Here is a 23,349-nt window from a genome sequence, read left to right as displayed (position 1 = left end):
GAGAAACTAATGAAAGCACGAGGCCGTAGACCGAGTGCTTTACTGTTTCTCGGTACGAGTTTGGAACCTTTGATCCAACAAGAAGCTTGAGTTTAAGAAATGGCTTCTCTGATTTATAATAATTCATGAAACAAAGGCAAATGCTGAAATAAGTAAATAGTGACTGGCGGGCTTTGTTTCTATAGGGCACAATGCCTCTAATTGCATATTCCCAAACGTTTGGAATCAAAAAAAAAGGTTTTTTATTTATTCAAAATCAACTTCTCAATTCCAATTTGATCTTGGGCTTTCGGGGCTCCATTAAACAAGCTTTGCTAAACAGGATGCTCCTGGATAAATATCGGTTCCGTTTGTTTTTTCGTATCTTTTATATAAGTTAGTTCTCAACCCAAAGCTATCAACGTTTTAATTGTTAGCTTAGTTGGTAAGTCTCTAGATTATCACGCCAGAGGTACTCGGATCGAGTCACCGGATGTTCGAGATAAATTGAAAATGTTAGGCAAATTACAAGATAAGTAAGGAAGGAGAAGGGAGTAGAAAATATAAGGGAAAAAGTGGGGATTTTTTTTTATGCTAATGAAATACAAATACCATAGCTTTCGATAATTAAATCAGTGTTGGATCGTTGTATCCAAGGGCATACACGTGACATTCATTTTTGGCCTGGAAATAACCACGGTAAGAAAGAAGACGACCGTGGTTATTTTAGTTTCAATTATTGGCATCGAAATAACCACTGTAAGAAAAAAACGATTTTGGGTGTTTTTCACACCTTTTCGAAAAATATAAATTATTTATGAAACTTGAAAAATGGGTGTTTTTGGCCAAAAAGCATGGACTATAGCCCATGGTTTTGAGCGATTTTGGGTGTTTTTCACACCTTTTCGAAAAATATAAATTATTTATGAAAATTGAAAAATGGGTGTTTTTGGCCAAAAAGCATGGACTATAGCCCATGGTTTTGAGCGATTTTGGGTGTTTTTCCTACCTTTTCGAAAAATATAAATTATTTATGAAACTTGAAAAATGGGTGTTTTTGGCCAAAAAGCATGGACTATAGCCCATGGTTTTTATCAATTTTGGGTGTTTTTCACACCTTTTCAAAAAATATGAATTATTTATGAAACTTGAAAAATGGGTGTTTTTGGCCAAAAAGCATGGACTATAGCCCATGGTTTTGAGCGATTTTGGGTGTTTTTCACACCTTTTCGAAAAATATAAATTATTTATGAAACTTGAAAAATGGGTGTTTTTGGCCAAAAAGCATGGACTATAGCCCATGTTTTTGAGCGATTTTGGGTGTTTTTCACACCTTTTCGAAAAATATGAATTATTTATGAAACTTGAAAAATGGGTGTTTTTGGCCAAAAAGCATGGACTATAGCCCATGGTTTTTATCAATTTTGGGTGTTTTTCACACCTTTTCGAAAAACATGAATTATTTATGAAACTTGAAAAATGGGTGTTTTTGGCCAAAAAGCATGGACTATAGGCCATGGTTTTGAGCGATTTTGGGTGTTTTTCACACCTTTTCGAAAAATATGAATTATTTATGAAACTTGAAAAATGGGTGTTTTTGGTCAGAAAGCATGGATTATAGCCCATGGTTTTTATCGATTTTGGGTGTTTTTCACACCTTTTCAAAAAATATGAATTATTTATGAAACTTGAAAAATGGGTGTTTTTGGCCAAAAAGCATGGACTATAGCCCATGGTTTTGAGCGATTTTGGGTGTTTTTCACACCTTTTCAAAAAATATGAATTATTTATGAAACTTGAAAAATGGGTGGTTTTGGCCAAAAAGCATGGACTATAGCCCATGGTTTTGAGCGATTTTGGGTGTTTTTCACACCTTTTCGAAAAATATAAATTATTTATGAAACTTGAAAAATGGGTGTTTTTGGCCAAAAAGCATGGACTATAGCCCATGGTTTTGAGCGATTTTGGGTGTTTTTCACACCTTTTCAAAAAATATGAATTATTTATGAAACTTGAAAAATGGGTGTTTTTGGCCAAAAAGCATGGACTATAGCCCATGGTTTTGAGCGATTTTGGGTGTTTTTCACACCTTTTCGAAAAATATGAATTATTTATGAAACTTGAAAAATGGGTGTTTTTGGCCAAAAAGCATGGACTATAGCCCATGGTTTTGAGCGATTTTGGGTGTTTTTCACACCTTTTCGAAAAATATGAATTATTTATGAAACTTGAAAAATGGGTGGTTTTGGCCGAAAAGCATGGACTATAGCCCATGGTTTTTATCGATTTTGGCTGTTTTTCATACGTTTTCAAGTTTTGGCTGTATTTTGAAAAAATAAGTAAGAAAAAAGACGACCGTGGTTATTTTGGCTTCATTTTTGGCATGGAAATAACCACGGTAAGAAAGAAGACGAACGTGGTTATTTTGGCTTCATTTTAGGACTGGAAATAACCAAGGTAAGAGACAAGACGACCGTGGTTATTTTGGCTTCATTTTTGGCCTGGAAATAACCACGGTAAGAAAAAAAGACGACCGTGGTTATTTTAGCTTTATTTTTGGCATCGAAATAACCACTGTAAGGAAAAAACGATTTTGGGTGTTTTTCACACCTTTTCGAAAAATATAAATTATTTATGAAACTTAAAAAATGGGTGTTTTTGGCCAAAAAGCATGGATTATAGCCCATGGTTTTGAGCGATTTTGGGTTTTTTTCACACCTTTTCGAAAAATATGAATTATTTATGAAACTTGAAAAATGGGTGTTTTTGGCCAAAAAGCATGGATTATAGCCCATGGTTTTGAGCGATTTTGGGTTTTTTTCACACCTTTTCGAAAAATATGAATTATTTATGAAACTTGAAAAATGGGTGTTTTTGGCCAAAAAGCATGGACTATAGCCCATGGTTTTGAGCGATTTTGGGTGTTTTTCACACCTTTTCGAAAAATATGAATTATTTATGAAACTTGAAAAATGGGTGTTTTTGGCCAAAAAGCATGGACTATAGCCCATGGTTTTGAGCGGTTTTGGGTGTTTTTCACACCTTTTCAAAAAATATGAATTATTTATGAAACTTGAAAAATGGGTGTTTTTGGCCAAAAAGCATGGACTATAGCCCATGGTTTTGAGCGATTTTGGGTGTTTTTCACACCTTTTCGAAAAATATAAATTATTTATGAAACTTGAAAAATGGGTGTTTTTGGCCAAAAAGCATGGACTATAGCCCATGGTTTTGAGCGATTTTGGGTGTTTTTCACACCTTTTCGAAAAATATGAATTATTTATGAAACTTGAAAAATGGGTGTTTTTGGCCGAAAAGCATGGACTATAGCCCATGGTTTTTATCGATTTTGGCTGTTTTTCATACGTTTTCAAGTTTTGGCTGTATTTTTAAAAAATAAGTAATAAAAAAGACGACCGTGGTTATTTTGGCTTCATTTTTGGCATGGAAATAACCACGGTAAGAAAGAAGACGAACGTGGTTATTTTGGCTTCATTTTAGGACTGGAAATAACCAAGGTAAGAGACAAGACGACCGTGGTTATTTTGGCTTCATTTTTGGCCTGGAAATAACCACGGTAATAAAAAAAGACGACCGTGGTTATTTTAGCTTTATTTTTGGCATCGAAATAACCACTGTAAGGAAAAAAACGATTTTGGGTGTTTTTCACACCTTTTCGAAAAATATAAATTATTTATGAAACTTGAAAAATGGGTGTTTTTGGCCAAAAAGCATGGACTATAGCCCATGGTTTTGAGCGATTTTGGGTTTTTTTTTCACACCTTTTCAAAAAATATGAATTATTTATGAAACTTGAAAAATGGGTGTTTTTGGCCAAAAAGCATGGACTATAGCCCATGGTTTTTATCAATTTTGGGTGTTTTTCACACCTTTTCAAAAAATATGAATTATTTATGAAACTTGAAAAATGGGTGTTTTTGGCCAAAAAGCATGGACTATAGCCCATGGTTTTGAGCGATTTTGGGTGTTTTTCACACCTTTTCGAAAAATATAAATTATTTATGAAACTTGAAAAATGGGTGTTTTTGGCCAAAAAGCATGGACTATAGCCCATGGTTTTGAGCGATTTTGGGTGTTTTTCACACCTTTTCGAAAAATATGAATTATTTATGAAACTTGAAAAATGGGTGTTTTTGGCCGAAAAGCATGGACTATAGCCCATGGTTTTTATCGATTTTGGCTGTTTTTCATACGTTTTCAAGTTTTGGCTGTATTTTGAAAAAATAAGTAAGAAAAAAGACGACCGTGGTTATTTTGGCTTCATTTTTGGCATGGAAATAACCACGGTAAGAAAGAAGACGAACGTGGTTATTTTGGCTTCATTTTAGGACTGGAAATAACCAAGGTAAGAGACAAGACGACCGTGGTTATTTTGGCTTCATTTTTGGCCTGGAAATAACCACGGTAAGAAAAAAAGACGACCGTGGTTATTTTAGCTTTATTTTTGGCATCGAAATAACCACTGTAAGGAAAAAACGATTTTGGGTGTTTTTCACACCTTTTCGAAAAATATAAATTATTTATGAAACTTGAAAAATGGGTGTTTTTGGCCAAAAAGCATGGACTATAGCCCATGGTTTTGAGCGATTTTGGGTTTTTTTTCACACCTTTTCAAAAAATATGAATTATTTATGAAACTTGAAAAATGGGTGTTTTTGGCCAAAAAGCATGGACTATAGCCCATGGTTTTGAGCGATTTTGGGTGTTTTTCACACCTTTTCAAAAAATATGAATTATTTATGAAACTTGAAAAATGGGTGTTTTTGGCCAAAAAGCATGGACTATAGCCCATGGTTTTTATCAATTTTGGGTGTTTTTCACACCTTTTCAAAAAATATGAATTATTTATGAAACTTGAAAAATGGGTGTTTTTGGCCAAAAAGCATGGACTATAGCCCATGGTTTTGAGCGATTTTGGGTGTTTTTCACACCTTTTCGAAAAATATAAATTATTTATGAAACTTGAAAAATGGGTGTTTTTGGCCAAAAAGCATGGACTATAGCCCATGGTTTTGAGCGATTTTGGGTGTTTTTCACACCTTTTCGAAAAATATGAATTATTTATGAAACTTGAAAAATGGGTGTTTTTGGCCTAAAAGCATGGACTATAGCCCATGGTTTTTATCGATTTTGGCTGTTTTTCATACGTTTTCAAGTTTTGGCTGTATTTTGAAAAAATAAGTAAGAAAAAAGACGACCGTGGTTATTTTGGCTTCATTTTTGGCATGGAAATAACCACGGTAAGAAAGAAGACGAACGTGGTTATTTTGGCTTCATTTTAGGACTGGAAATAACCAAGGTAAGAGACAAGACGACCGTGGTTATTTTGGCTTCATTTTTGGCCTGGAAATAACCACGGTAAGAAAAAAAGACGACCGTGGTTATTTTAGCTTTATTTTTGGCATCGAAATAACCACTGTAAGGAAAAAACGATTTTGGGTGTTTTTCACACCTTTTCGAAAAATATAAATTATTTATGAAACTTGAAAAATGGGTGTTTTTGGCCAAAAAGCATGGACTATAGCCCATGGTTTTGAGCGATTTTGGGTTTTTTTTCACACCTTTTCAAAAAATATGAATTATTTATGAAACTTGAAAAATGGGTGTTTTTGGCCAAAAAGCATGGACTATAGCCCATGGTTTTTATCAATTTTGGGTGTTTTTCACACCTTTTCAAAAAATATGAATTATTTATGAAACTTGAAAAATGGGTGTTTTTGGCCAAAAAGCATGGACTATAGCCCATGGTTTTGAGCGATTTTGGGTGTTTTTCACACCTTTTCGAAAAATATAAATTATTTATGAAACTTGAAAAATGGGTGTTTTTGGCCAAAAAGCATGGACTATAGCCCATGGTTTTGAGCGATTTTGGGTGTTTTTCACACCTTTTCGAAAAATATGAATTATTTATGAAACTTGAAAAATGGGTGTTTTTGGCCGAAAAGCATGGACTATAGCCCATGGTTTTTATCGATTTTGGCTGTTTTTCATACGTTTTCAAGTTTTGGCTGTATTTTGAAAAAATAAGTAAGAAAAAAGACGACCGTGGTTATTTTGGCTTCATTTTTGGCATGGAAATAACCACGGTAAGAAAGAAGACGAACGTGGTTATTTTGGCTTCATTTTAGGACTGGAAATAACCAAGGTAAGAGACAAGACGACCGTGGTTATTTTGGCTTCATTTTTGGCCTGGAAATAACCACGGTAAGAAAAAAAGACGACCGTGGTTATTTTAGCTTTATTTTTGGCATCGAAATAACCACTGTAAGGAAAAAACGATTTTGGGTGTTTTTCACACCTTTTCGAAAAATATAAATTATTTATGAAACTTGAAAAATGGGTGTTTTTGGCCAAAAAGCATGGACTATAGCCCATGGTTTTGAGCGATTTTGGGTTTTTTTTCACACCTTTTCAAAAAATATGAATTATTTATGAAACTTGAAAAATGGGTGTTTTTGGCCAAAAAGCATGGACTATAGCCCATGGTTTTTATCAATTTTGGGTGTTTTTCACACCTTTTCAAAAAATATGAATTATTTATGAAACTTGAAAAATGGGTGTTTTTGGCCAAAAAGCATGGACTATAGCCCATGGTTTTGAGCGATTTTGGGTGTTTTTCACACCTTTTCGAAAAATATAAATTATTTATGAAACTTGAAAAATGGGTGTTTTTGGCCAAAAAGCATGGACTATAGCCCATGGTTTTGAGCGATTTTGGGTGTTTTTCACACCTTTTCGAAAAATATAAATTATTTATGAAACTTGAAAAATGGGTGTTTTTGGCCGAAAAGCATGGACTATAGCCCATGGTTTTGAGCGATTTTGGGTGTTTTTCACACCTTTTCGAAAAATATGAATTATTTATGAAACTTGAAAAATGGGTGTTTTTGGCCGAAAAGCATGGACTATAGCCCATGGTTTTTATCGATTTTGGCTGTTTTTCATACGTTTTCAAGTTTTGGCTGTATTTTGAAAAAATAAGTAAGAAAAAAGACGACCGTGGTTATTTTGGCTTCATTTTTGGCATGGAAATAACCACGGTAAGAAAGAAGACGAACGTGGTTATTTTGGCTTCATTTTAGGACTGGAAATAACCAAGGTAAGAGACAAGACGACCGTGGTTATTTTGGCTTCATTTTTGGCCTGGAAATAACCACGGTAAGAAAAAAAGACGACCGTGGTTATTTTAGCTTTATTTTTGGCATCGAAATAACCACTGTAAGGAAAAAACGATTTTGGGTGTTTTTCACACCTTTTCGAAAAATATAAATTATTTATGAAACTTGAAAAATGGGTGTTTTTGGCCAAAAAGCATGGACTATAGCCCATGGTTTTGAGCGATTTTGGGTTTTTTTTCACACCTTTTCAAAAAATATGAATTATTTATGAAACTTGAAAAATGGGTGTTTTTGGCCAAAAAGCATGGACTATAGCCCATGGTTTTGAGCGATTTTGGGTGTTTTTCACACCTTTTCAAAAAATATGAATTATTTATGAAACTTGAAAAATGGGTGTTTTTGGCCAAAAAGCATGGACTATAGCCCATGGTTTTGAGCGATTTTGGGTGTTTTTCACACCTTTTCGAAAAATATAAATTATTTATGAAACTTGAAAAATGGGTGTTTTTGGCCAAAAAGCATGGACTATAGCCCATGGTTTTGAGCGATTTGGGTGTTTTTCACACCTTTTCGAAAAATATGAATTATTTATGAAACTTGAAAAATGGGTGTTTTTGGCCGAAAAGCATGGACTATAGCCCATGGTTTTTATTGATTTTGGCTGTTTTTCATACGTTTTCAAGTTTATGCTGTATTTTGAAAAAATAAGTAAGAAAAAAGACGACCGTGGTTATTTTGGCTTCATTTTTGGCATGGAAATAACCACGGTAAGAAAAAAGACGACCGTGGTTATTTTGGCTTCATTTTTCGCATGGAAATAACCATGGTAAGAAAGAAGACGACCGTGGTTATTTTGGCTTCATTTTTGGACTGGAAATAACCACGGTAAGAAAGAAGACGAACGTGGTTATTTTGGCTTCAATAATATAATAACCAAGTTATGCATCTCTCTGTAACTTAGTTATTGGGGAACGAAAATGAAGCTATAATAACCAAGTTATACCACTCTCTGTACCTTGTTTATTGTGGAACGAAAATGAAGCTATAATAACCAAGTTATACACTCTCTGCACCTTGGTTATTGGGGAACGAAAATGAAGCTATGATAATCAAGTTATTCATCTCTCTGTACCTTGGTTATTGGAAAACGAAAATGAACCAAGTTATACCACTCTCTGTACCTTGGTTATTGGGGAACGAAAATGAAGCTATAATAACCAAGTTATACCACTCTCTGTACCTTGTTTATTGGGGTGCGAAAATGAAGCTATAATAACCATGGTTCTTTTGTCTTCTTACCTTGGTTATTGGAGAACTAAAAACGAAGCCATAATAACCAATTGTAAGGTTGTTCTATATTTGAGGGTAGGTACAGGTATGATTCCCTGGGTCTTTTCAGGATACAAGGGCACCATTTTTATATTGTTTCCCATTTGGGTTACCCATGTCCGAGAAGATAACACTTCAAGGGTACTTTGGTTATATGATATAATATTTCGGTCACCCATGGCCAAACTACTGCGGTTTTCCATCTTCTGCGAATTTAGACACTCTAAAGGCCTGTTGTGAAATTGGTTGTTCACTGCCACCTTCTATGGCTTTTTTTTCCTTTTTTTTGATTGAGGGCATCGAAAAATTATACTATTTCAGCGTACAGCTTGTAACTACCGAGTTTGCAGAATATCGAAAACTGCAGTAAGGATACAAGGGTATTATGGTTATGTAGCATCACCTTTGCTCTCCCACATTAAATACTTCAAGCAAGAATCGTTTATTTCCACAAACATTTGATTTTTTTTCGTAAAGATGACTAATATTTTAACAATCATAAGCTGGCTAAAAGGCATATTTTCAGAGGATCGAGATATGATATCTTTGATCAAAAGCCCAATAAGGGGGAAGTGACATTTGAGAACTTTTATTGATACTTCTAGGAAAAATTTTGAATACTGCATTTTCAAGAGCCAACGTTTTCTTAGGTCTACGTGAATCCTACTACACTAGTGCTTTGTGTGCATCAATACATCATTGCCAAGGCCACAAAAAGCATTGGAACCGCTGTTTTTTTTGGATTCACTAGGAGATTTAAAGAAACGCGGCTTCCGAAAATAATAATACAACTTTAATGACAAATGAAATAATGACTAACATGTACTCTGGGCGCACAAAATTATTCCAGTTTGGCACATGAATAAACCTAAGATGTGCTTATGAACTGCGTCTGATAATAATAATAATAATAATAATAATAATAATAATAATAATAATAATAATAATAATAATATTTAATGAGGATACTCCACTCATAAAAATGATTTTCAGGGAGGTCCTTAAAAAATAAAAAATAAAAATAAAAAATAAAAATATAAGAAAAAATTAAAATATAAGTGAAAATAATTGACCGAATCGAGAACTCGGCCGCGAGCGCGCCGATATGTGGCCCAAGGCGTGGAAAAACGACCCGGCGCGACCTGGCGTGATTCACGAATTAGGAATCACGCCAGATCGCTCCGCCAACAACCCAAGCCCACACCAGCGCGCGCGACCACAACGCCCCGGACTCGGTCGAAAATTCCAAAAACCATCATAAATTCGTGATATGATCATGAAAAAATCTTAAAAAGCTTCTTTTTGAAAACCTTCAGACTGTCAGGTACTGATATTTACAACTCTGTTCCTTCATGTGATGCAGGAGAAAATATAAGACATTAGAGGATTATTTACAACAATCGACGATAGAAATAGATTCATTATAATGGAGCCAGTAGGTTTGCATTTCGCCTTTGCCCTGGAATTAAAAATTAACACATAATGAACATGAATTTTTTTTAAAGTTTTGATGCCTGAATAGCAAAGATAATAGTATCTCTTACAAATCTTTCTTGAGATATGTGCATGGTGCATATTTTGTCGTCTAGCTTTAGTTCAAACACCTTTTATCATGGTGCCGTTCGCACTCAAGCTAGACCAGATTGCATCAACTTTTATCGAACTTAGAATGGGCCTATGAAACGTAGTGACATCGCTTGATTCAAGGGCAAAAGCTGTAAATACGCTATGACTTGTAGGAATAGAGGGTTGGACGTTGTATTTGTTGCCAACAAAAAAAGTTAATCTGTCTTAAACAAAAATGCTTGAACCTAAGCGCGAGGTTATGATAACGTATATACATTGTGAATGTAACTTAAATTTTGCATTCTTTATATCTCTGAAGGTATGCTAAAGGTCCGAAAGCCTTGCGTAAATAAATGTCTAAAGACGTATGTGAAACCGCGCAAATTGTTGTTCAAAAAAGCTATTTTCTATATTCTGTTAATGAATGAATAAAATTCTCACCTTAACATCTACGAACCCTCGGAATTCCAGTACATAATGACGGAAGGGCCGCAAAGCCTTCTGGGAACCTTCGCTGATATGAATTTTCTGGGCTGAGACGAGAAAAATACGTAAAAAATCATTAAAAATAACGATAAGATTTTAAGCAGGTGCCGAGATCGCTTTTTGTATCACGTGATTCCCTCTAGTGATTTTATTTTGTCTTTTTTTCCATTGTCCAATTGCAGTTTTACTCACGTTCTCCAGTCGTTTGCATTCTTGAGGCTGTGTTGACGGTGTCCCCGAACAGACAGTATCTTGGCATCTTGTTACCCACAATCCCAGACACGCAGGGACCTGGGGATGAGCATATGCATATCAGTAAGATCAATCCTTAGTACTAGCGACAAAATGCTGCATATGGATTTGGCGGGAGTTCGCACGTTTGCCCCGTGAACTCTGGAATCCGTTTAAAATATAAAAGACTTAAATCACATGGTTTGAAAAGGGCAATCTACATACAAAGGTATTTAGGTGTATTTTACTTACCTGTGTGTATCCCAACCCTGATGAGGAGAGTCTCACCAGGGACTTCATCGAGTTTAAAAGTCTCCGTTACCTTGACGAGGTCCAGTGCCATACGACAGATCTCATCGACGTGTTTACCTCCGTTTCTGACAGGAAGACCAGATGCAACCATGTAAGCATCTCCTATTGTTTCCACCTTGTACACGTCATACTTATCGATCTTGTCGTCGAAGGCGCTGCCAATAAACATACAAATCAATGCCATTATTGTGGCAACCAGTACATTACTATTCTATGTATTGCTATTGAAATGGTGACCACTACCATAATGCAAGCACTATCACTAATATCCCGACTACTTTACCCATTTTGGTGCACCCGACCATCACCTAAGTAACAACTGACTGGTGACACTATGAATACCATAAAGTACCCTTACCATAGCAAAGGCAGTAAATTGTTGAAGGCCATATCATAACCATGGTAACCATAGCCACACTATGGTAACCACTATCATAGCCATGGTAACCATAGCTATAACTATGGCGACCACTATCATAACCATGGTAACCATTGCTATCACTATGGCGACCACTATCATAACCATGGTAACCATTGCTATAACTATGGCGACCACTATCATAACCATGGTAACCATTGCTATCACTATGATGATGACTAACTATTACCAATAAAGATACCTGTAGATACTGTTCAACATGGATGTAACCTCGATAGGTGATATGCATGCACAGATGTTGGTGAAATTGACGATGTCACTGAAGAACACCGTCACACTGTCAAAGTATTCAGAATTGACCTTTTCTCCTCTCTTCAGGGTCTCTGCTACAGACTTGGGAAACATGGCCGACAACACGTTGTCTGTTCGTTTCTGTTCTTCTTTCAGATTCAGTGTGATGTCTTCAAGCTTCGCTGCGTATTTCTGGATGGTGTTTGTTATACGCGAGACAGCTAGAACGAGTAATGGCGTCAGGATGAGAACAAGCACTAAAACAGCACTGCGGATAATTGAATTTTTTTCTTCGTCGTTCGCTCTTTTTTCTAGTACGCCTATAATTTCTTCTCCAGCAGACTTTTGTATCTTAAGAAGCATATCAATGTACTTGGACATCAGATGGAACCATTCGTTCCCGGCAGTAGTGTTGGGTGCTCGATGGTCGTTTTGTAAGATGGTTGATCTTTCTACCTGTAATCGTTTTATCAAGTTCGTAGTTTCGCTGGTAGCTTGTTCAAAAAGAGTTTTTAGCGTTGGCATCAACTTCAAGCTCATGTTTAGGAAAGCTTCACCTTGGGGGAGCAGGAAAAAACAAAAATTGCATAATTGAATCGTGAAGTTTTTATGTAATGTTCGTGTCTTGTCTTGTCTTGTCGTGTCGGTCGTGTCGGGTTGTCTCGTCTTCTCTCCTCTTCTCTCGTCTCTCCTCTATTAATTTATTGTAATTTAACATAATGTAATGTTTTTGCTTTGTAAACACGAGCCTGCCCCGATTAGCTGTGCTATTTGCGGGCTCATGTCCCGTGGGGGAGGGGGGGGGGGGGACTCACTTGAAAAGTGGGTAGGCGGGTTCGACGGACCTTTTAGGGTCGAAAATGAAACCTCGCGTACCTCTTAGGGTCTCCGGCTGACTCCCGGCTGACTCCGTACCTTTTAGGGTCAGAAAATATCAAACGTCATACAAGAATATTATGGTTGGAAAAGCTGTTTAAATGTGGTCGTACCTCTTAGGGTCTGAAATCAGCATCTCAGTTAATTTATGCGTACCTTTTAGGGTCATTTTCAAAACCGTCCGTCAAGCCCCCCTACACTTTTCAAGAGAGTCCCCCTCCCCTCCCCCCCCCTCCCCGGGGCTCATGTATTCTATTATATATTGTATTAAATTTTATGAAATAAACTGTAAACTGTAAACTGTAACTACTTGTTTTCCTTACCAATCATACGTTTCTCAGCAAACCAAAGCATCTCTGTTGTGTTGAAGTGGCCAGTTGTAAAGTATGATCCTCCTAGTGCTCTTTCTATCCCAGTCATGTCTTTAGCAGTAAGGAACATCTGATAACCAAGAAGATCAAACATAATATTCTCAGGAAAGTTGTTTCTTAAACTCTCAAACAAGATCTGTAACGATTCCTCAATGATATTCGTGTAGAAGTAGATTTCGTCGTTGATTGTAGAGTTCTCGCCGTAGCCTATAGCTCTTCTATGGATTTCAATTTCCAATTTCGTTTTAGAAGTTATTTTAGATCCAAAGGTCGGCTCATTGTGGCCTTCAAGCCAGTTGTCTAGGTTAACCATGGCCTTATCCGTAAGCTGTCGTTTCAACTTTAATTTATCGGTGACGTTTTTAGTTTGGTTTGAGCTGATACTCAAAACAGTCATTCCTCGCTCGACTTGGAGCAAGTGAATCAAATCAGCTACTTTTATACTGAACTCCACATCGCGCTGAATCTTTTTCTCAATCTCCATCGAATTTAGAGACTCTTTTAGGTCCATTGCTACAAACGTAATGAGCCCCAGTATCGCTAGAGCCGAGACTCCAAGTATCTTGGTGGTAAGCCAGATCCTGTGTCTTCGGGAGCTGGCGGTGTACTGACATGACTCGTTTATTGAGCTGGTGCTTGATGCAAGGGGATGGACTTTTCGAGACTCAGTGAAGACGTTTTTCATACGAAACCTGTTGATGTTTAGAGGACATGATGATAAAGGTAAAGAAACATATGCTTAGGCTGCGTTCATAATGTATGGCAGAGGGGGGCAGGTGAAATTGAGGGAGGATCGGGAAAATTTTGGTAGGAAAAAGGGGGGATGGGCAAATATTTATCAGAAAAATAGGGGGGGATGCACAATTTTTGGAAGAAGCTACAAGCCTTGCTTAGGGGGGGGGGGATCGTATTTTTTTGCATGTCTTTAAAGGGGGGTGTTGAGAATTATTCCGGACATTTCAAATTTTCACTTGCCCCCCCCCCCTCCCCCCTCTGCCATACATTATGAACGCAGCCTTAACGTTGTACGACATGTTGCACGATTCATTGTCGTACCTCTACTACCTTAACAGGCCATCAAAAGTCGAACAAAAAGAAGCAAACAACCAACCAACCAACATAGCAAGGAATCAAGCTAACAAACAATCAAACATGCAAGCAAACCAAAAAAAGACACATCTGTATGATGTAGAAGGCTACATGCTGTCCAATTTTGAAATAATTCGATGGAAGAAAAGCTTCCAAAATTGGACAAGGCTGTAGAGTAGGCCGAAGCTAAATGGGCAGTCAGAGGACTTTCTTTTGAACTAAATTATTTTCAAATTGGACATATATACAGGCACGTAGTTTTATTGCAGGTTAATCATACTTCAGTCAAACTTACAGTCATAAAAATCACATTAAGGAAGTTCGTAGAACTTATGACCACTTATCCATCTTTTCTTTCCTCTTACGCCGACGGAGAACTAACGTCCGAAACGTCATCAGTTTAAAAAAGATTCTTACGGTGATTCAATTTATCCCTTAGTTTCTACTGTTTTCTACACTAGTTCTCTACTAGTTATCATCCATTCGTACAACTTAGTGCAAGTATGATAATATGATCTCGCTGGTCATCTGACACAATCAAACACTTTAGTGCTTTCGAGACTTTCCACCGTGCTACCAATATCTATTGACTATCTATTCGGTCGACAAAGATTTCGTTTGAAAGGAAAATAATCATTTTTTGCCAATAGTGAAAAGATGCTAAAACTCTAAAGAGATTATTCATTTTGGAAAACTAGGAATCGTGAATTGATGGACTGGACTGGACGTCGGTTAAATAAATCTTGGATCGGAAACTCTATAAGCCGAATTTGTAGCTTTGGGATATAATTCTTATTTCCGAAATCAGATTCATAACTGGTAATTTTATGGTAGAAATTTGCAAAAATCGATATAAAAATTATTTAACAATTATTCGAGCGGCGAGGTAAATATTCCCTAATAATCACTGGGCCTGAGGCAAATAATTGTTTTAGTATAAATACACATGTGATTCTTTCAAAAAATAGTGTCCTCTAAAACGTAAGTGAATGGACAAATCAAGCAAAAATGACGTCCCTGCCATTCTTACTGAATACTGTACACTGTGTACAAATACTACAATAGAAGCAGTATCTAAATTGGGTTTCCTGTGGTTCGCTGATACTATTACTGCCGTCACACGTGATAATCAGCTGTGTTACTTTTAGCCATTAAAACCGCCGCGTACATGACTATCATTCGATCATTCAAAGTACGTAAATACAGCACCGTTGTCATGAGAAAAGCGACATGAGACGCCGATCTGTACCGCGTTGTTTTCATGATCATACAAAATAGCAGTTATTATGGATGCATGCAAATGAGATGCAAATGAGATGCAAATGAGACAACAAGCATTGTATCGGCCCGATAGCCTCACTTTAACAAATAGAGATCAGTTTTTTGTGTCTGTCCTCTTATTGACGATAAATTGCGTCATCACATTGTCAAAGTAGTGTGGATCCGCATACTACTTTGACAATGTGATGACGAAATTTATCGTCAATAAGAGGCCAGACACATAAAAAACTTATGTCTATTTGTTTTTTACAATAACAAAAACGATAAAAACTTCTCATTTTTAGTGATCAAAACAACCAACGGAAAGAGCGCGCGCTCGTTGACGTCAGCTTTATCTGCCTGTCCTCTTATTGAAAAATAACCAATCAGCGTGCGAGAAATTACTATTTTTATCGTAAGCAAGCAAACTTGAAACTCACGAACTCAAACCACTGACGCAAGCCGCACAAAGGGAAAAAAAAAGAAAATTTCCTCGCACTGACGTCAGCAAAAAAAACTCCTTCAAAAACATATTCACAGACCGTGTATTATTCCTCTGAAATGGTGCTAATGCACGGGAAATTAAGCACGGGAAAATGGTACTAATGCACGGGAAATTGAGCACGGGAAAATGGTACTAATGCACGGGAAATTAAGCACGGGAAAATGGTACTAATGCACGGGAAATTAAGCACGGGAAAATGGTACTAATGCACGGGAAATTAAGCACGGGAAAATGGTGTTAATGCACGGGAAATTGAGTGTGTCGTATAATAATTGCTATTAAACAAAGATAATGGCTGTGGCCACACTGGGGCGTTTAACTATAGTTCAGCCAATTCTAACAATTGTTAACTTCAAAACCAATGTGACCTCTCTTCTGTTTAATTAACTATTGTTAGTTGCTATGCTGGTCGTCAAGGTAAAACAATAGAACTTAAACCAAGTTAAACTAAGGTACAACCCATGGTATAGGTTCTATTAAGAAAGAAATGACCAATTGGGTTGGGTTATTTTGTGTAAGTGAAACAAGCATGTCGCGCCTATGAAGTGGCGATTAGATCTTTCCCGCCAAAACGTATATGTAGCTACTGTAATCATGGACAAAGATTCGAGCAAGTAAGTCAGTAGTGTTTTCCTTTCATTTCTCGTTTTTCTTTAGCTATAGGGTAATTTTTGGACTTCTTGATTTCTTCTTTTGGTTTCGGTTCCCCTCAAACATCTAGAGTTTTTCTCAAAATGCAGTTGCGAAGCGATTGAACTCGACAAGTATTTTTCCGCTGTATCGATTGAGAACTGACTTTACTTTAGTTGCAACAAAACCATAGCTAAGATATATTGACATTTTTCGGATTGTTTCAATTGCAACTTCGTCAAAAGTTTGCTTGTTTTTTCATATATTAATTATTCCGTTACTGTTTGCTATATAACCTTCGGGAGTTTTAGTTTCTGACTCGCTTGTACGCTTTTGTACGAATTTGTTTATTTTTTATTGTTTGGATCAATGAGAATGATTTTATCTGGAATGGAAATTCCATTGAATATTTTATGAAGTACCAACAACTAAGATTATTTTACTTAGGACCTTACAAGATCTGAGTGGCCATGGATTTGATGATTCTACTTTTTTGACTTCTGGCTATCTTCATACCAATACAAACCATTTGGCAGTACCTGCATCCACATTTCAGTTTATACCACCCGGTATTAGTCCAACAACTTCTGATATAGCAGCCTCTACCCTCCAGTTTACCGCTTCTGGTTTTGTACCTTCTGGTTTTAGGTCAGCATCTACTAATACCTCAGCCTCCACCTTACAGTTTGTACCTTCTGGTATTGGGCCAGCATCTACTAATACCTCAGCCTCCACCTTACAGTTTGCCACTTCTGGTGGCTCAACAAACAAGAGAAAGAGAAGAGCGTGGACAGCCGTAGAAACCAGTGTTCTTTGGGAAAAGTATGAGGATTTCTATATTAATGGCTCCCTTTCAAGCAAAACTTCCAAAGGAAATGGACCAGGATGGGAAGAACTTACATTACAAGTAAACAAGGCCTTAGCCGAAAGAAACATAGCTCCCCGTTCTCTCCATCAAATAAAGGAAAAAATAAACAATCTAAAATCAGAGTACAAGAGAATCGTAGACAAGGAAAGTCAGACTGGGGAGGAAACTCAAAGCAAGCCAGAGTGGTTTGACAAAGTAGATAGGGTTTTTGGAAGTAGAGATGAAATAACACCGCCACACCTGATTGACTCAAGCAAAAAAGATCTGCCACAGGAAGATGATACCTCTCTGTCCTCACTTTCACCTGCCTGTTCTATTACCGATGATGCTGAAGATCAGGAATCAGCTGCACCAAGCAAGAAGAAAAAAACAGGTGAAAACAAGAAAAAGAAAAAAGATGTTGAGCTCCTAAACATTTTGGAGAAACAGGTTCAACTTATGGAAAGTGCCCAAGAAAAAGAAGATCGAATGATGAAAGCGTTAATTGAAATGGAGCAAAAATCTGAAGAGCGACAAAAAGCTATTCTGATGGCTTTGATAGACAAACTCTAATGGACATATAAGGCATGTATTGGCTGCATTCATTATGTATGAGTTCCCTCCTCACAATTTGTAATGCCCCCTCACCTGATAGGCCCGAAAAGTTTGACATGTCCACTTTAATTAAGAAAGTCAATCTCAAAAAAAAAAAAGATAGCCCCCTAAAATGGGAATATCATTTTCATATTTCCCTAAATTTATCCTGCACCACAACACCCCCCCCCCCCACCACAACACCACCCCCCCATCTCCCCAAGCCATACATGGTGAATACATGGGAATATATATAGCTTTCCTAGGTATTCCACTTTCGTTTGAAATAGCAGCATGTATACAAAAAGTAAATAAAAAATTTAACTGCAGTAATACATTTACAGTTGGGTTTATTGAGGCAGAATTCTCATGAATACATTAGACTTATGCAAAACAACTTTCCACTTTGATACATGTGGTTTCAGCATTCATGTTAGTCTTGGAAAATTCTTTATTAATAAAATCGTTTTGTAACCATGGGCAGTAATATTGCAGTTATACCAAAGGATTTGACCAAGAACATTGGTACTGGGTTCAAGTTTGTGTTGACTTTATTATGAAATCTTGTTCAAAATTAAATAAACATTTGATGTTGAGTTAAACCTTTGACAACTGGTTCAAATGCTAAATAAACAATGATTGTAACTCAAATTTCCATTATATTTCTATCATATTTAGTTATACTTTACTCCAGTCCTTTAATGACACACAGACCTTTTCATATGGATATGATATGATCAACCTCAATTATCAATAAGTGGTAATGATAGCAAAATTTTCTTATTAATGAGAGTCCTGAAGGGGTAAAATGGGAGCTGCAATTTGTTTGCTTTTTGGCTGGGAAAATGGGATTTCATGCATTGGGACTTCACAGATTTGGATTTGAACAAAACTATGGGATGTAAGGCTTTGTGATTTGGTCAAAATGTGAACTGGAAAATGGGGTTAGGACCCCCCCTTCAGGACCCTCAATCATGGGAAGAGAGGACTTTTGCATTTTGTTATACGTGTTATTGGGAGTTCCCTACCCTTTGCTACTGCATGCAGAAAAACTGCATAACATCTTACTGATTTATTTATTAAGCTATTTATTCAAGTTAATTGCCATCCAAGTAAGAGCGTATTGCTTCACGTATATCAGCAGCATTCCCAATATCAAACTCAAAACCACCCCATTCATCATTGTCATCATCATCATCATCATCATCATCATTCAGCTCTGTGTTGGTTTCCCCTCTCATAATGCAGATGTTATGTAAAATACAACAAGCGACAACAGTTTTTGGAACGTTTTTTGCATTAATTTCTAATTCCTTTCGCAGGCACCTCCACCTCCCTTTGAGCATGCCAAAAGCTTGTTCCACAACAACTCTTGACTTACTTAGAGTGGTATTGAATCTCAATTTCGACTGGTCTAAGTTTCTATTTTGATATGGCCTTACAAGCCATGGTAGACCAGGATATGCACTGTCTCCAATTATGATGGGGCCAACAGAAACGTTATGGATAACCTTATTAGGTCCCTGAAGTACCTCTCCTCTTTGGACCCTCCCATAAATCCCACTCATTCTCAGAACTCGAGCATCATGGATGCTGCCGGGAAACCCAACAGCCACATCTAAGAATCGACCATCTGCACCTACAATTCCCTGTAAATTCATCGAGTAAAAGCGCTTTCTGTTGAAGTAGCTTTCCTTGTTTTGTTGTGGAGCCTTAATCGGGATATGACACCCATCAATTGCTGCTAACACTTGAGGCAAAGGGGTGTTGGTTTCATTTGAAAATCTGTCGATAGCATCGGTTGTTTCTTGCTCACTTTGTGGGAATTTGATCCAGTCTTCATGTAGGTCAACAAGGGAATCAATCACTTCATTCGTAACTTTCATAGCTGACGATTTTCCAATACCAAAAGTAGATGCTACAGCTCTAAAACAGTTACCTGTGGAGAGTCGCCACAGAGCGACTGCCACACGCTTTTCCACGCAGATTGCTTCTCTTAGTCGAGTGTTTCTCCTTTCAATCGACCCCCGAAGTAACTGTACAAGGAAATTGAAGGTGTCTCTTGATATTCGAAATTGCTGATGCCAATATGGATCATGTTCATACACACGTTCATTAAGCATAGAATTGAACCAGAACTGAGGTCTTGGAAGGATCCACGCTCTGCGATCATTGTTACGCCTTAGTAAAGCTGCGATAATTGCTGTCATCGTCGAAATAGACAGCAATCTAAATCGCCGTGATAACTGAATAAGTCTGATATAAAAATAAATTCGCCTTTTTCGTTTTTTCTTAAATAATAGGAGAATAATCCTCAAAATTCTTCTGTCAACCATTTTGGTGTTTGACAGAAGAGCGAGTCTTTCTTGGTGTAACTATGGTTAAACCTCACATGTGTGACCTCAAAGTTGTTTAACCATATATGAAAGAGTGTAACTATAGTTTGTATTACGTCATTTAATTAAGCTTAACCTAGGTTAAACTATAGTTAAACGCCCCAGTGTGGCCACAGCCAATGATTGATTTGAGCCTCAAAATATGCAAAATAGAAGCAAAGAAAGAGCTAAATGCTGGTGAATACGAAATGAGCCACATTAAGATAAAACAGCTGGAACTTGTGAAAAAATTGCGAATCACCGTAAAAAGCTTTGTGAAACTGACGTTTCGGACGTTAGTCCTTCGTCGGAGTAAGTGAAGAGGATATCACGATTGACGTCACAACACTATCAACTTCATATTTTTTTAGAAATAAATAAATAAATAAAATATATTTTACGATAGGTCTAATGAGCCCACAAGCACCCTTGTATTGTGGCCTAAAAATACTTAGAACAAATCTTAAAATGATATCGAGAACATAGTACGTTTAGCCTACATCACATCTACTTAATTAATATGTTAATATGAGCCGGATTTTAGTTTTGACTGGAAATCAAAGATCTAAAAGTCTGCCCTACTGAACAGCTGTAAATAACTGGTCATATCAATTCCCATAAATACAATCAATGTCATTAACGTTGTCCACCGAAAAAAGACATTAACACATTTACGCATTTAGACTAAAGTGAGCCTGAACTTTAAATGTAAAATTCAGTTCGTGAATCGAAAATCCAGAATGCCCCGACCATTTACTGAGGATTTAAGATGGAGAACTGTACTTCAGCGTTTGTTTTATGCCAGAACGTTCGAGGAAACACGTGATATTTCTTTTAGTCTAAATTTCTAAATGCGTGAATGTCTTTTTTCGGTGGACAACGTTAATGACATTGACTGTATAAGTTTACTTTTACTCCGAAAGGGTTTCTCCCAAAATTGCGGATATTTTACTTTTTTAGTTTAAAAATGCAATGCTTTGCAAGGCTTCGGTCATAGTACCAATCCCCAGTAGGTTTTCTTTCTCCTCTTTTTACATAGTTTTAATGATTCCATATTCTCGGACGATTCAATAACTTCTCATACTCATTAATAAATCATGAGTAAACCAGCCAATCAATGGGCTATTTTCGGGTCACATGCATGATGTGGCTTGAAACCAGTAAAGTCCTGTGAAAGGACTGAATGAATTTTGTTCAAGTCCTTGGACTGGATCAAAATTAATTCAGTTCAGGGACATATCTGTCCCTTAAGCCTTTCAATCCTAAACAAATAACCTCCCGAATTATTTATGATATGAGAAGCCATTTCAAAGCCTCCAAATCGGACTGGACGGGATTTCAAGTCCTTGCAACTAACTACTTTTGGACTTGAAATCCCGTCCAGTCCTCATTGTCGGCTTTGAAATATTACTTCCCGAACTCTAACTAGAATCTGAAAATTATCTAAGTTGACACATCATTTGTAAAATTTTGATTTGAAATTTGACAAGCTCTTTTTTTAAACTTGACATTGACTTTGTTTTCTTGTCGGTAAAATTGTTATAGAAAATTGCGTTCATTATTTCTATTTACTTTTTATAACAGATGTTATACATTCTAGACTTTCGTTATATAGTTCCGGCCTAGCTCAGAGATAGTAAGAATAATTTGTGGTCACTGACAGTAAAAAAAATTTAAAAAACTCAAAAACTCAAAATCGAGTTCTAAACAAAAAAACTTTGTTTTTCACAATTTCAAAAGCCCGAATAATTTTCTTAAATTTTTATTAAACAGTACAGGTGCTTTCCTGGTGCGATGTATTCAAATATTTCTTAACCAAATACCAAATATATGAAATTGGAAAATGGAAATTTAACAGGCCGTTACAGTAAGAATTGAACAGTTTTTATTTCGTTTTTCTTCGCGTTTATTTTGAAACAAATAGCCCGATAAGCTAGATGATATTAGAAAAATACCCAATTCAAGCGAACATTGACATTATGCACTTGCATAAGAAAAAAATAACGACTGCTTCACAAATAGAAAAGTACGAATTAACCTTGTTGAAAACTTTTTGTTTACATTACCTGAGAACTCGTTTTTCTTTAACTTCGGTCTCCAAAGAATCTTCATCTGCTTTTTCTTTAAGATTACACTCGTCCTTAGCTGCACTGTTCATCGCCATGTCACTACGATATTAAGGAGTAGTTTAACCCACCTTTGGGGGAGAAATACAGTTAGAAAATATAGATATAGAGATGATAACAGCGACAACTGAAGATCTGCGCGATCATAGTCTAAAGTATCCCTATACCATTTTAAATAAAGCCAATAATCAGCCAGATTAGCAGTCTGTACCTAACAAAGTAAGCCAATGTCACGTGTGCCTCTTAATTTGATCTATTCTAGGAACTGTGGAGCATAGTTTGAAGAGGGAGGGGAGGGGGGAAGCCTAATCATGACGTCAATGTTCTCCGTCCACATTAATACGGCTAGCCGGCGTTTTCAAATTGTTCCACTCTGGAGACCGTATTCGAAAAAATTCGTTTTCGGTGAAGAATTGTTCCGGATTCGCCCGAACTAGTGTGGACGGTAGGCCTAACCGAATAAATAAAAATTCGGATTCAAATTTATCCGGCATAGTGTGGACGGGGCCTGAGGCTCTTGGAAATGCTGTTTCCAGTGCCGTTGTTTTTAGGGGCAATTATAAAATATTTATTTAATTAATGACATGTCAAAGCAGCTTATGAAAGAAAATCATTTTTGGTTAACTAAGCGCCCCCATCACCTTGGGGGTACTTTTCTACATTCTATTATTAGTCCCATATCATATGCACTTGCCACTCTTAATTGATGATCCATAAACAAGATGGTGCATACAAATGTGAAGGGCTTTCATGTACCTCCTCATGGGGAGCTCTCAATCACTTCCTCACACACTTGTCTTGACTTGTAAAGGAAAGAGTGGAGCCTGGGTGTTGAGTACAATTCCTAGCTAGCAAAAGCTCCTTGGTTTGATCTCGGGATAAGCAAGAGGTCTGTAGTTTGTTCCTTAGTGCAACATCTCACGAGAAAAGGAAAGGAAAAGAGAGTGAAAGAAAAAGGGAGAAA

General features: G+C 36.8%; 1 protein-coding gene across 1 annotated transcript; it reads right to left on the bottom strand.

Annotated features, from left to right (window-relative positions):
* Positions 1 to 9,445: 9,445 nt before the first annotated feature.
* On the bottom strand, positions 9,446 to 23,348 carry LOC116304706 (uncharacterized). The gene is made up of 7 exons (XM_089026117.1): positions 22,326 to 23,348; positions 12,912 to 13,651; positions 11,663 to 12,269; positions 10,983 to 11,197; positions 10,692 to 10,790; positions 10,455 to 10,546; positions 9,446 to 9,906 (listed from the first exon to the last, which is right to left on the bottom strand). The coding sequence occupies exons 1-7, from the start codon at positions 22,421 to 22,423 to the stop codon at positions 9,835 to 9,837; spliced, it is 1,923 nt and encodes a 640-aa protein (XP_088882243.1). The 5' UTR covers positions 22,424 to 23,348; the 3' UTR covers positions 9,446 to 9,834.
* Position 23,349: the final 1 nt, after the last annotated feature.

The sequence above is a fragment of the Actinia tenebrosa genome, unplaced genomic scaffold, assembly GCF_029948245.1.
Source record: "Actinia tenebrosa isolate PJP-AT-01 unplaced genomic scaffold, QUT_ActTen_1.0 PGA_scaffold0__85_contigs__length_37466705, whole genome shotgun sequence".
Taxonomy (NCBI): domain Eukaryota; kingdom Metazoa; phylum Cnidaria; class Anthozoa; order Actiniaria; family Actiniidae; genus Actinia; species Actinia tenebrosa.
Note: the sequence above shows the minus strand (reverse complement) of the source record. Positions and strands in the feature narration are given on the sequence as shown.